The 15,000-nt window shown below is 43.4% G+C and overlaps 2 protein-coding genes across 5 annotated transcripts in view; both read left to right on the top strand.

Annotated features, from left to right (window-relative positions):
- phf1 (PHD finger protein 1) overlaps positions 1–333 on the top strand; it is an 11,748-nt gene extending 11,415 nt beyond the window's left edge. Inside the window, exon 15 of one of the 4 annotated variants that reach the window (XM_012817922.3) lies at positions 1–333. This exon is cut by the window's left edge and continues 23 nt beyond it. In XM_012817922.3, the coding sequence (XP_012673376.1) occupies positions 1–239 (239 nt within the window). In that variant the 3' untranslated portion in view covers positions 240–333. The other 3 variants (XM_031576632.2, XM_031576633.2, XM_031576634.2) reach the window with 3 other exon arrangements.
- A 4,187-nt stretch (positions 334–4,520) lies between these two features.
- Positions 4,521–15,000, top strand: part of syngap1b (synaptic Ras GTPase activating protein 1b) — a 94,390-nt gene continuing 83,910 nt past the window's right edge. The window contains exon 1 of the mRNA XM_042709042.1: positions 4,521–5,104. Coding sequence (XP_042564976.1) covers positions 5,083–5,104 — 22 coding nt within the window. The 5' untranslated portion in view covers positions 4,521–5,082. The remainder of the gene's footprint in view (positions 5,105–15,000) is intronic.

The following is a 15,000-nucleotide window of genomic DNA, read 5'->3' as shown; positions in this document are numbered from 1 at the left end:
CGCCTCCCTGCCTTCCGTACAACCTCTCACCATCCCATCACCAGCCCGGGCAGCGGTTGGACCCGTGTCCCTCACGCTTCCTGCGTGATGTCACTTCCTTCTCCGGTGGGGTGACAGGGGAAGGGCCGGCGCCCAGGGGTTGGGGAGGGGGGGAGGCCGTGAGGATCCTCGCCAGACGGATAACTCCCGATGGAAAGGTCCAGTACCTCGTGGAGTGGGGCAATGTGAGCGTGTACTGAGTTAGCGTGAGCATGTGTGCCCGACTGTGTGTGTGTGTGTGTGTGTTTGTGTGTTTGTCTGTCTGGCTGGCTGTGTGTCTGTGTGTCTGTGTCTGTGTCTGTCTGTGTGTGTGTGTGTGTGTGTGTGTGTGTGTGTGTGTGTGTATGAGCGAGAAAGAGGGAAAGAAAGAGAGAGAGAGAGAGAGAGAGAGAGAGAGAAGGAAGGGCAAAGAGAGGACAAAGAGAGGAGGCCTAGAAGGAAAAGAGACTGATAAGAAGATACAATTAGCGTGTGGGAGGCCACATCAGAGAGAGCGAGAGAGCTGTAGCAGTGCTCTGAGGAGAGCAGAGAGTGCCGCGGCTGCTTAAGGAAACCACGAAGACGAGAGCGCAAGAACACGTAACGCTACTCCAAATTCAGGTTATTTCAAGAAAATAAACACAACAGCAACATGAATTAGCACTGTGATCTGCAGAGATCATGTGATCGCTGATCATGTGATCGGCTGAGATCATGTGATCGCTCATCATGTGATCGGCGAAGATCACCCTGCTTCTTCTCTTTGGTTCAAGTGTCCGATACCTTTAGAATATGCCTTTCTTGAGATCTGTTGATCAGAGTTGAGTTTTCTTCCATCAGGATGTTATGTTATTTTACAGTCTTTTTGGTCATGATGACCTTTAGTGAGACGTTTAAGGGCATTAATTTGTAAAAAGGTTTATAGGTTCACTCATGTCCTCAATAACTTACCACTGGATTGATACCTCTGCATACTGTATAGTGGGGTAACCTTGTTAAACAGATCAATTTCACGAACCTTCTTTGTTTATGTAACACAACATAGAGAATATGAAGAGAAATCACTATGCATATCCTTATGACATTGTTAAGGTGGACAGGAACTGTGGATATTCTAGGGACATTGTGTTCAATATGAACAATATGCCACTGAGACGCCATTTTTATTCAGATGGCAATTACTCCCGTGATAATCTGGCTCAATATGGCGTCTAGCTGGAAAACAGCTGTGACCAACTCCAGGACTTTCCCCACTGGATATTTGTGTGCTTGGAGGCAGAAAGGTTTTCACCTCTTTTTTTTTTTAGCATACTTAACATTCATGATTTAAAACGACTGTGGTGGCGAGACATGTAGGAAGACCTATTCCATCAAGTTCTGTGAAGACCACTCTCAAAGGCCAGCCAATTATGTACTTATGTTTTGTAGTGGATTTCGAACACTCAGCTGTGCATTCACAGGCAACAGATAGGCATGAGGCATGGTAACAAACAAAATAGCACATGCTATCGGAAGGTGCTGGAATTTTTTTTCCGATTATATGGGTTTATTTTAAAAACATTAGACATGAACAACATAACCTTTCTGATTTCCATGGACTGAATCATAATATTGTAAAGAAACAGAAACCACAAAATGCGGAGGTTTGAAACCCCCTAACGAATCATATGCTTTTGACTGTTTGACTCTAAGAGCATAGGACGTGTAGAGCAGGCTGGGTGTAGATCCCTCTCCAAGAATTTGGCAGTAGCTGTTAAAACATAAAAAATGGGTCTAAACCATCATTCTGAGATTGGTAATGAATGTATTTGTGCGTTTTTTTATTTTATTTATGGTATGGACAATATACCTGTAAAGTGCTTGTTAGGTCATAGTTGGAATTTTATAGTATATATCTATCACATGTCAGGGTTAAAACTTTAAGTCAAGGAAGAATAATCCCTGACACTGTAGTCTTCGTTTGAGTTGTCGTCAGGTCCAAGATTGCTTTGATGTATCCTTTTGACTTTTGATCAAATTAAGTTTATACTGTATATGTACTATAGATTGAAACACATGAAGTATCAACGAATAATAATAAAAAGTGTTACAGGTCTCATTCAAGTAGTCAACTTGTCATCTTTGTTCACTTTTAGATATCAGCAGTCGACTGTAGAACAAACTATGTTAGGGCCCAGGAAGACGTTTTGATTCCACCTTACTGAAGACATGATGTGCATTGCATTCTGACAAATCTATTGTGATATTATTCTGAAAATCTTCTGTGTTCCAGTAAGGGTGAAATCATTAACCATGTATCAAGCACCCTTTTTAAAATCAGTTGTGTCATCAAGAAGTCAGACAAAGATAACTGAAACAAACCACCACAAATATTTACTGGTTTGATTTGGTTTCGTATGACCAGAGCAATGCTCAATGGGGCTTCATATACATGAAGGAAAGACAGGCCACTAGATCCTTTAAGTGCCTCAGCCAACCTTATCCAAATGAACCAACGATGAAGAACCAACAAGTCATTCTCAGTGTACACTCACTCAGGCAATCATGGCTGTGCTGTGCCGTAAACATGACATTTTGAGTTTCAGAATAAGAGATTGATTTCTCCACTGACTATCGTTTCCTGATTGCCACGCAATCGTGGCATGATGACAGAATCACAGACGTTTCCGTTGGCAGTGTGAGAAAAGGTTATGTAATTCACCTTTAAGAGGAAAGCCACTGCATGTGAAACAGGCTATTTTCAGACCCTCACAGCCCTGGTGATAGCTAGGCGTCTAATGACTCCTCATAAGGCGTGCGGATTCTGGCACGTAGAGTGAGCTGTAAAAATGAATATATTCTGCTTTGATTTGAGCTGCCCCATCCCTGTTTTTAAATTCCATTCAAACACACAAAAGATAAACGCAGTGTTATTCAAAAGACATGAACCTTTGATATTTAAGGCCACTGTAATATTATAGGACCTTCAAATCTATTCGATATATGCACAAGGTTAAGAGCTTAATTGGAAGGGCATTGTTGTAAATCGAAAAGGCAAGCTTACCTCCCACATCCCGCCAGTGATTGTTCAGTGGGCGCATTTCATGTTTTTAACTAAGTAGATTACGGGTAAGCAGCCATGTTCCTGGAGTGCTGCAGTATATTTCAGTCAGCTGATAATTATGGCCTGAAAAAAAAATGACAGCAACATCAAGCCAATCAGTTATTATAATTGTTGAGTTAGGTATAGGGTAAAGGGGTGTGGTGGAAAGCGCACACTGACGTGACAATATGATTGCCAACTCCTGAAGTGAAAAAGATATTCACACTCACAACTTTGTACACTGCACAAACAACTATTCTTACTCCTGCCTTCTTCATTGCTGTAGCGCCATTAAGTGGCCACTTTAACCATTTTCAGCACCTGGACAGCTCCATGTCTACAAAGCTTTCGATGACCACGGTGCTGAAATGTTCTGTTGTGGATTATTATCATGACTCTTTGCAAACGATATTCGCTTGACAAGTTCAGTTTTTGGTCAAATGCATTCTGCACGTATTCGTCTTGTATTTCACACAGTGTTCTGAACAAGACATTTGTATTTGAGTTTGTAGCCCGTGGCAGACGTTTTCACATCGAGCCTTCAGATGCATAAGACAATACCACCTGATCCCTCAATTAAACAGAAAAGGATATTGTGTTGGAAATTGTCACAAATATAGGACACACTGCCGGGGACCTTTTAGAATAAGCCTCTTATACTTGTGTGCAAAATTGCATTCAAAACTTACGAGGTAATTGGCCGTTGTTTCTTTAAACTGACTTTGGTAACCGTTTCGAAATCTAAGCCATATCGCAGTGGTTTCCTTCCGGCACAGATGGGTGCAATAGAAGTGTCCGACCAGCAGATGGTAGCCACGTCTGAAGATTGACACCCTCGTTTCCTACTATAAGAACAGGTGAGGATGCTCTTGGCTGCCCTGCTCGCCATTTTGGCTCGGTGCACCACAGTGGCATCAGCTTCCTGGTGATGCATCTGGTCATGAGTTACACGCGTGGTATGCGAGCATTCGTTTGAGTCAGCGAGTGTGCCCCTGAGCTTGTTTGAGTGAGTGAGTGATTGTGATAGAGATGTTGACAGTTGATATGTTTTAGCACTGAGTAGTTATTGTAATTTACAAAGTACGTATTTTGGTCATGTTGCGCCTGTGTTGCACATTCAAATGCGAGCTCGTTCCTACACATCTCTTGCTGAGGAATTCCTGTACTTTCAACGTTATAGAATTTATATATTGGAGTGGTCTACCATCTGGAATGGAGAGAAACTACAAACTGTGATCGCCAAACCCTTGTATCTGCATGAATTTGAACATTCGGGCAACAACTGAGGCTGAAATGTCAATTGACATTTTCAAGTTTCCTAGAAATGTGCATTATTCAGGATGTAGTTCAAAATACACTTTAATGCAAAGGAAACTTAAGTAGTTTTTGCACTCTCTCATGAATTACATGAAGACGGGGTGTGTGAGATTCTACCGCGTAATTGGCATATGAGACCCCCCCTCCTCCGTATCTATAGGGCGTGTGTAAATTAGAGTGAGCGTGCGGCTGCGGGTGCGCCTGAAAGCGGTGGAGGGAGCCGTTATCCACTACGGCGAATTTGGACGGCATTGCACTTGAATACTTTAGGAAGAGAGAGGACCAGGGACATGTAGTGCATATAGATTTTCTACACTGGAATATAGACACACGCATACTCAACCGCCCCCTTCTCTCTCTCTCTCTCTCTCTCTCTCCTCCCTCTCTCTCTCTCTCTTTCTCTCTCTCTCTGTCCCTCGTTCCCCCCACACCACTATAACGGCGCGTAAAATATATTAGTTAATTCAACTTTATGCCATGGCTTCCATATTTTGAATGGCTCACTTCGTTCGTGGATTACAGTTTAAATTTTCCATTTTGCATCTTCGGAATATTGATTGCGTCGACTCCAACTGTGAACAAATTCTTCTCTGATTGGTGAGGTAATATTTTTGCGTGCCGACAGACTGTCGAAACGCGAAGACCACGTTCAATGCCGTTGGAACATGTCCTATGTTCCCTTTCAAGGTAAGAGAACTGATATATTTCACCACTGCATCTCTCACCCTCCCTCCTCCTCTTCCTCCTCTCTTCCTCTTCCTAGCTTCTCTCCTGCGCTATGGTTTCTCCAATACTGATTTTAGCAAATGGGCGCTATTATAGCGGCGCAGTCTCTAGGAGTGCGATTGTAAGACTAGATCATTTTGACTCGGTGTTAACGCTAGTGTCTTTGCTTTGTCGTATTTGCAGCGTTCTATTTCACTGAAGTGTACATGCGTACCAGTGACATCGTATTACAAGTGGATTTCCCTGTGTGCGAGAATACACACCTCGCATCATGTCGAAGTTCTTGTGTAAATTCGCCTTGCATGTATGGTAGGGCACACATTCAATGTGAATTCAACGTGAATACAGCATGAACAGCACACGGCACTCATCTCCAGTCTAGCATTGAAAGCCAGAGGGCTTACTTTTCTCGGTGTGTTCTGAGACTCAATATTTTATGAGCAAGTAGTAAGAGAATGTTGCTGTCGAGAAAGTGCTCAGATTCATTGCGTTTGAATTATAACCGTGCAACCGTGTCCAACATTTTGACAGCGAGCAACATGCACTTTCCAGTAAGCACATATCCTAGTGTGGCACACTGTCATACTGCTGAATGAGGGGAAAAAATGAAATGGTCGAGACAGCATTCATTCGTATTTGAGAAAAAAATATGTATTGTTCCCTCAAAGTTTATAATTATCATTCCAAACATTAATATCAAGCTACAGGCTTTTCTTCCTAACAGTAGGTCCTCAACAACCATTTGTAGCTGAAATACCATCTTCTAATGCTCTACCCAAAAGTAGTCATATTTCAGCCTTTGGCTAGTGAAAGCCAACCCTACATCTTGTGATCGAACACCCCCTCATTTAAAAAAGAAATTGTTGAAGCATTGGTATATTTTAAGACCCTTACAGAAGCAGTGACTGGTGCACGCACACTCACAGTGTGATGTTCTCCACTTCCTATCATGCCCAAACGGCCTCAGTGTGAGCTCCAGCTATTGAAATGGCTTACATAATATTTGTGGGATGTTAAGCTGTGCGAGGCTCTGTGGATATTGTTATGGGAGATTCTTGCATGCACAGTAATCTGACTTGAAATCATGTCAAGTGCCCCCCCTTTACAAAATCGGACATCTTACTGTGAGTGGTGGAATGCAGTTGATCTTTTTACTGAAGCGCCTGTATATTTGTGGGGTCTTTTAAGACACACTTGGGAGGATTTGTGACCAAATTTGTGCACCATGTAGTCATTGCAGTGGGAGTCGAAGTTCTGTAAATATTCAACAGTTGGAGGGCTCAGTATTTAACTAACCTTAAGAATTCATGCAAATTCAAAGAAAAAATCAATTTCGGATCCAATTGAGACCTTCCATTTGTATGTTCCGGACAGTGACCCGAACATGTGTTTCTGGAGTCTAAACCACCTTCACAGATCAGTCGTTGAGGCGGCCACTCAATCCATAGTAGGGTATCATGGATAAAGGAAGAGACCTAAATGGCATAATTTGGTCATTGATCCATTCAGCCCAAGTCATGTTGATTTTACAGTAGTTTGATACGGCGAGGGCATTTAAAGAGACAGGGTGGCGGTGATGTGCTGCAGCCTTCCTCCCTGTGACTCACAAGACTTGTCTTCACACATTCTGTCAGCCCAATATGTGCAAACGTGGTCGCTTTCCGTCAATGTATTCGACTATCTCTCGACTATAAATAACTTTGTCTCGGAGATTAATAGCAGAATATTCTTGGTTATGCCATAGATAACTCTTATAAAATAGCAGTGTCGTATATCGTTCCAACAAGTAATTTGTGGATGAATGTGCCATTTATGTGCCATTTGTAAAACCCCACTGTAGTAGCATGTAGTCACTTTAGTATTTCTTTAGCTGTGCACTTGCTAAACCAGAGTTGAGGATCTTTTGAAAAATCAACCCAGTCTTCACCCAGCAAAGTCAATCAAAGTTTAGCTGCCCTTTATTTGTGAGCATTTGCATATATATTAGCATATTCATCACAGCAGAGGACTGTTGTCCTATGAAGACGCACAGGAGGGGTGCAGCAGTTTGGTTCCAGCCTCGTCGCACATATCATTATGCAGACACCTCGGGACCTTTGATCTCCTCCTTGGGTTAATTGCATTCTAACTCGCATTCAAAGGGAAGCGAAGAGAAGAGAATCTATCAGCATTGCAACATTTGCTGCTGCTGCGCATTCGCCAATTTAATCGTATCTTTTTTTTAAGTCCTTTTATTGTGACATTGACTTCTCTTCAAGAGCACAAAAAGGCTCTGAGCTCCTTTAAGAATGTTAAAGTAGCTGGCATGGTCTTCCAAAGGGGATTCAGTACTGCATCTGACTTGCACAGCTCCGCTCCGCTCAGCCTAGCCTAGCCTAGCTTAGCCCAACCTGTTCAGGCCAACAGACCCCAGGCTGTCTGTGCTGCTGAGAGATTTATGCTTTTGAGATGATGAGATGATCTGCGTACGATAGCACTAGATAGGAATTGAGTGGTGAGGAGAATGAAGAGTGTGTGTGTTCCCTCATGGGTGTGAAGTGCAGTTCTGCTGATGAAGAGCCGGGAGAAGAGGGATCCTCTGCAGTGGAGGCCCTGTGCTTTTTGATTGATCTCTGCATTTTGTTGCTTCCAAAAGGTCATTGTAACCCCCCCCCCCCCTTTACATGCACACACACACACACACACACACACACACACTTTCTCACACACTTTCTCACACACGCACACACACACTCACACTCACACACACACACACACTAACACTCACACACCACTCACACACACACACACACACACACACACACACACACACACACACACACACACACACACACACATTTTCCTGACACTATGAGCGATTCCACCCCCCAGCCAGCGAGGGCCTTCCTTGCCATGAGAATCATGACCGCCTGAACGGTCCTCTGCCAATACAATTACAGGGCACCCATCTCTGGACAATGTTGCCCGTCAAAACCAGCAGGCAATCAGTGAGCGTTTGATTTGCTAATGATATCCAATCAGAATTATTTATAGGCAATAATGATGATACCAAACAACAGTTTTGTTGCAAATGAAGTTATAATGTATCACTCCCCAGATTCAAATAATGAGATAACATACAGACATCCCCATCACTCAAACAAAATAGTTAATCTGAGTATGTGTGATTTGCATAGGAAACCAATTAATCTTGTTTTCCTCTAATTTAACATCATCTATATGGTGCATGTAGCATGATGAGAGCGCAGTTCAATTAATTACTGACTCATTGGATCAGTAACACAAGGCAGGACAGGGCAGTATTCTGGTTGTAATGTTACATGATGGTTCAAGTTTTAAAGCACTCTAATATGTTACTTTAAGTAGCTGTTGATACTTCTTGGAATATTTACTCAATTACTTGCCATGCTTGATATAATTTGTCCAAAAGATGGTGAAAAAGTCAAAGATTTAATAAGGAAAAGTATTATTGGAATAACGAATAGTTGTCTGTAGACAGTGTGGTAGATACTGTGGCCATACAATTTGCTAGCAGCCCAGAATTCATTCTGATATCATTTAAATAAAAAAAAGATGAAGAATTAGATTCAGATGCTTGATAACTGGTTACAACTCTACAACCATGTCTCTGAATCTCTCAAAATCAGCTGACCTGGCTTACTGTGGTTTATGTGCTAAAGGCATCAAACTTCTGTCTGATAGTTTTAGTGAAACTTAGATGTAGACTGTGAGTAATATGCAGATCTGTGTGAGAGTTATCTCACACTAAATGTATTTATCAGTGATTAGGCCTAATACCTTTGCTGTAAGCAATATTATTAGCCGACTCCTCTCTGATTGCTACCCCCCCCCCCCATCACAAAACAAATCTGTGAAATCCCTGGGCTCTATGAATCAACAACCAAAAATTAAATTCACTGGGTGTATCGACCAGACATTCCACTTTATGTGTGCATTGGTTGGAGGTGTTTGACTCCTACAGTGGCTAATTCTTGGCAAGTTGGCAAGAAATGCTAATATCGCGATCTATTCTGTTGAGACGTTTAAAAATACGTTCCTATTTTCTTTCAGCGCTTAAACCAAGATGCTGGTTTATTGAAAACTGCATATTAATACACTGAGGCAGCTTTTAAAGCACATGATCAAATACAATTTCTGACACATACTTCAATTCTTTCTGACCATTCTACATAAACCTTTAACACACTAATGTACTCTGGCTTGGAGGAGGTGAGTTATTTGTCAGATAAGATTCTCATAATGCAGCTCATGACATAATGTGCCTGGAAATTAAAGTATAGTTTTATGAAGTCACTGCAGTGCTGTCTTGGGGACCGTAACAATTTATGACGTGGTTTCCTTTCTGCTGACTGTCAGTAATATTGCTCACGCAACATTTCCCACACAAGGATCCCCAAGTTGCCCAGGTTTTTTAAACGATGTGGCTTGTTTATTTTCTTCATTTATTTTCTTTATCCACACTATTACTCCACTGAACTCCTTTCATGAAAATATATATCATTAAGAATCGAACTTACAATTGAACATTCATCATATTTTTTTTTTTTAAAGAAAGCTGATGAAGATGATCCTATATCAATGCTTGAGCATCTATCATTCATTGAAACTTTCAAACTCCCTTTTAGACTCCATTGGTCATCCATTTTCTAACACCACTTGAGTAGCCGCCTAGAAACACATTCAAATGAAACCAGACTGATTACTGAGGTATGTTACATTGAAAACCAGATGATGGAATCCAGTTCACATGTGTACTATCAGACTTTCTGGTAAACTGAATGTTTAGAACTTATCCAGACCTTACATTAGTCTCAGGTCACTGAGGGGTTTCGCATGGATGTCCAAGGCTAAGGAGTCTGGAGGCCTTGAAATAATATGAGAACCAGTGTGTGTGTGTGTTCCACATACGTGTTACTGTTTGCTACATGTAAAAGTGTTGTGTTGTGTGTGGAGTTGGGATTTAAACCCAAACAGTGTTTGTGTGTGAGTTGGCGCTTGGTTGTATATACGGTTTAATTCATATGTGTATTTATTTTGTCTGTTTTGTTATGGTTTGTTTATTTATTGTTGTATGTATTATGTAGCCTCAATCAGGGCATTGCTGCAAAAGAGCCCTGTGCTCAGTCAATTCTCCCTGAATAAACAATGATGATGATGATGATGATATTTGACTCGATTAAGGGTAGCCTTCATAAGGTCACCCTGTTCTATGTGCCGGTTATCGTCTAAGGTGAGCACCTGTCATTTTAATACGTATCCTTGCCCTATCAGACAACTGCCTTAGGCCTTACTTTCAAATGAATAGTTGACGCTCACATTCAAGTATCGTGGACATATCTTTAGAGTTAATTATAGAAGGGTGAAGACGGAGAGGGTTCTGTGGAGGGAACGGGTACTGAGGCTTAATCAAATTTTCAGAGTCTGTTGTGTAGGTTTCTTTGGCAAGCTTTTCACTTAGTGGTGGTTAAGTGTGCCAATCTCGGAGAGTGGGGTAGCACTCAGTTCCTTAAAAATGCAGCCTTAAGAAGACAGCGGACGAGGGTATTCATAGGTATCGTTGCCTTGAAATAAAGACGCCTTGGAAAAAGAGAGAGGCTATTTGCTGTTAGGGGCCACAATGACTTTCAATGTTATGAAAAATAACACAATTGGACAGGATTCAGTGGGTTTTGCAGGCCCTGACAGTAAAAAAAAGGTGGCGCCGTGAGAACTATGGGAGCCTGGAGTTCTTAAAGGTGGAGTGTTGGATATTACTGCCAGTGAATGGGTCACATTATGTTAAAGTAGGCTCTCTATGGGGGGTGATAAAGCCTGGTACTCTGGTGGGGGGTTGGGGGTGGGGGGGGGGGTCAGAGCCAATTCCAAGGAAATGAAAAGTGTCAGAGAGGAATAATAGCACAGGTGTGCGGATGGGGTGGTTCTATGTCCTGGTGGGATCAAACTTGATTAAAACTGTATCTCTGAATAAAGTGAAGGTCTTGGTAGCAGCAGGCTAGTTTGTGTTTTAAAATGCACTGATAAATGGGACTTATCTCATGAGTTTTCATTCATACAGTCTCCCCTTTCACTCATATGAAATGCTGTCGTAGAGGGAGGCTGTGTGACGTGCTGATGAGCAGTGTGTGCGTTTGAGGAAGTTCAGACAAGGTAGAGGACAGATAAACACACAGAGAGAGAGAGAGAGAGATTGTGATGAAGAGAGAGAGAGCATCACAGCCAGATATTGGCTGGATCAGATCAAAGGGAAGACCAAGTTAAATATTAACTTTTGTGGCGTCACAGCTGGGACACTTGTGTATGGCACAGGGGAGGTTTCTCCAGCAAACCAGTCGTGTACCCGTGGCACGAGAGACCCAGTCGTCCTGCTCACTTGCGTATGTTTTAGCGCTGCTTGCCGTTGGCATGGTTCGGAAAACAGTCGTCCTCAATTCCCAGCATGGACCCAGTTTATCCTAAACCGCCTCCTGTCCTTGTCTCCCTTTCTTTGACAGGCTCAGAGCTGTTAAGATAGTTTGGACCAATAGTCTCATTTGAGTCACATTTTTGGAATGACCTTGAATCACATAATGACTGTACACAAGGACAGAGAGGAGAACATCAAGTTTCCTCTCTTCACATTATGGAAAACAAGCAGGGGCTTAGCATGATTAAAGGAGACACTAAAGAGACATCCATTACTAGCTCAGAGCTGTTAAGAACAGTTTGGACCAGTAGACCAAACAGCAGGCTTCTTGGTCAGGTGTTCAAGCAGTCATCTCAGGACGTGGATAGCAGACCGTGTCCAGTCACTGGAATTGGAACATCACCTGTTAAAATGCAAGTGAAAAAAAAAGAAGATCACCATGATATAATAGCATATAGGCTACAGGGGTACTGTGGTAGTTTTGCCAGGGCAAGAGGTCAGCTTCCTGGGAGGCTGCAGACTTACTAAACCCATTCTGTTTACTGAACGCCCTAATCACAGTACATTTAAACAGATGAGAAATAAGCCAAATCATCATCTACATTCCCTATAACCGGCACATTTAACCAACTTGTCCTGGTCCTTTACCTGGGATAAGCCATGGATTATGTTCATAAAGATATTTATGACTGAGATCTTGCCTTTGTGGTTCTGTCCAAATCTGGTCCAGGTGTATGTAACACCTCAGTGTCTGTGGACTGCCTTAACAGCAGGTCCTCTGATGTGCTAAGTGCCCCCAGCAGGTGGCCCTTTCTGAGCCAGGCCAACAGGACCAGTCCCACCTCAAGAGGGGAATGTTTAGGGGCAGTTGGAGGTCACATGACCAGCCCCACCTCAAGAGGGGTATGTTAAGTGGCAGCTGGAGGTCACGGTGTAAGACTTGAGTGGCAGCTGGAGGTCACGGTGTAAGACTTTAGTGGCCAGGCAACTTTTAAGGTTGAAAAGCAAGAACCAAATATTGTTAGCTCGCATCATTAGCATGGCTGCGTGTTTGAAGGCACGTTTGGTTTGATTCGTGTTGACAGGCTTTCGCCCCCCCCGGCCTGGTCAAGGCCCGTATCTGTTCTGGCTGATGCACCAACAGACTGAGGGCCCGAGTGTGTGCAGTGACTGTGAGCTCTGCGAGGTTCCAAGAGCACTGGGTCACACGTAGCTCATGGCCAGGCGGTGGGGCAGGACAGAGCGGAGCGGAGCGGAGCGGAGCGGAGCTGAGCAGCCCCGGAAACTGGCTCTCGAAACTATGGAACGTGGGAATGTCCTTTCAGTCAGACAAGGTCACACAAAGCGGTATCCACTGCTAATGTAGTTTAGACCCAGTTAATACCTTTTCACTCATTCCCCGTGATTCGAGCTGGGGGTGACGAGTCTAAACGGGTGCTTTAAACCCCTGTGATATCGTGAAAGGCTGTTCAGTACAATACAGCACAGCTTATGCTTTTGCAAATGGAAACTCAACACTCTTAGTTGTGTTCTGGGGTCAGAGGTCAGTGTGGAGTTGTTATAGAAACGGGCCTGTCGGAGGGCACAATAAGGACCTGTGCAGGACCACTGTCAGAACGCTCACTGACATTCAGCAGTGGAACAAACCGTTGATGGTCAGGTCAAATGCAGCCCTGTAAAAATGAAAATAATAATAATAATACTTTATATAGCTCTTTTCTAAACACTCAAAGACGCTTTACAGGGGAAAGACAAACAAAACAATACAACAACAAACAAAAAAATATAGGAAGACAGAAGATCAAACAAACACAACATTTTAGTAAATGCAAAAGGCAAAGGGTTGCGCAATTTGTAATTTAAGAAAATGATTCAGGGAGGTAAGGGGAGCTGCGGCACTTTACCACGCCGTGTTTTCACAGTCGGTGCTTTACGATAAAGATCTTTAGACAACGCTAAAATCGCATGTAGACCGGAATCTGAGATCTTCATCTAGACCGACCAACATGCCTATTGTGAATTCAGTTCAAGGTGCAGTCCTCGGGCCTGGAAAAGGGTTGTTGATATTTGAACTCAACAGCAAGTTTTTTTATGGTGGAGGCCTTGCCTGTGCCGTTCGATCCAAAATATGGTGCAGGTGTCAGTAATCCCCCCAGTGTTGGGATAAAAAACTGGCAGTGAATCACTAATGATGTTTTTCTAAACAAAGTTTGGGAGGAGCCCATAGGGATGATTGACAGCTGTCACTCACCCCACTTACGCATTCTAGATTTAAACCTGCCTTACCTGGCCAATACGCCACACGCTCCTGTGTTGCAAAGCATCCCACCTCCTCCCCATTCTCCTCCTTTTCACTAGTAACTCTAAACTCACATTACCCTTTATCCTTAAGGGGTTTCAGCGCACACACGCGGTCTCCGCTGTAGGCATCGGCCAGCTACCGAGCCAAACATGCTCATAACATATTATGAGCGCTCTAAATCAAGCTTTCTGATGGGTAAACTAGTGAAAGACATTAAAGATCTTAGGACTATCTGAGGTCTCCATCACATCTACATCTACAACAGATCACCATTAGTGTTCTCAGGCTCTGAGAGAGGCGTTGATCCTGCACTGTAGCTGTAGCACACCAACAGCCCAATCCTCAGTCCTTACACATGAGAGATGTTACTGTCGCTGTAGCACACCAACAGCCCAATCCTCAGTCCTTACACATGAGAGATGTTACTGTAGCTGAAGCACACCAACAGCCCATTCCTCACTTACACATGAAATATGTTACTGTCGCTGTAGCACACCAACAGCCCAATCCTCAGTCCTTACACATGAAAGATGTTACTGTAGCACACCAACAGCCCAATCCTCAGTCCTTACACATGAAAGATGTTACCGCGGCCACCCCAGCTGCCACTTCACCGCACTCCAAAGACGACGTGACAGACGTGACCGTGAACAGCCCAGGATGAGCACACCTTGCACTCTCGTAACCCTGGCTGCATTATGCATGACTGAATGCGAGGCTCAGTCGTTCCTGCAGACAGTGGAGGTGATCTGCTGGACAGTATGGAAGTATGACTCACACATTCTGTGGCCATTTGAGCCACTTTTCCACATACTAGCGGGTTTTTTTTTTTGCCTGCCCGACCCAACATGTTTCTAGCAATTGAAGGGGCCTTCACACAAAGCCTCGTCGGCATCTTCACATCTTCTGAGGCGCTCGTTTAAACCTTTATTTAAGGTGATGATATGAGTAAACAGCACCTGGCGGTGATGGTGGTTATTGGTGGCAGTGGTGGTGGTTATTACTGGCTGCCTCTCTCGCCGTGGCAACGGCAGACGGAGGCAGAGGCAGAGGCCGTGTGTGGCGGCGGCAGGCACGTGTCTGTTCCCGTTGCCGACGTTGAGCATGTCACACCACGACGAGGTCGTGTTT

The sequence above is a fragment of the Clupea harengus genome, chromosome 11, assembly GCF_900700415.2.
Source record: "Clupea harengus chromosome 11, Ch_v2.0.2, whole genome shotgun sequence".
In the NCBI taxonomy this organism is placed as follows: domain Eukaryota; kingdom Metazoa; phylum Chordata; class Actinopteri; order Clupeiformes; family Clupeidae; genus Clupea; species Clupea harengus.
The sequence above is the reverse complement of the archived record's forward strand: the minus strand, read 5'-3'. Positions and strand labels throughout refer to the sequence as shown.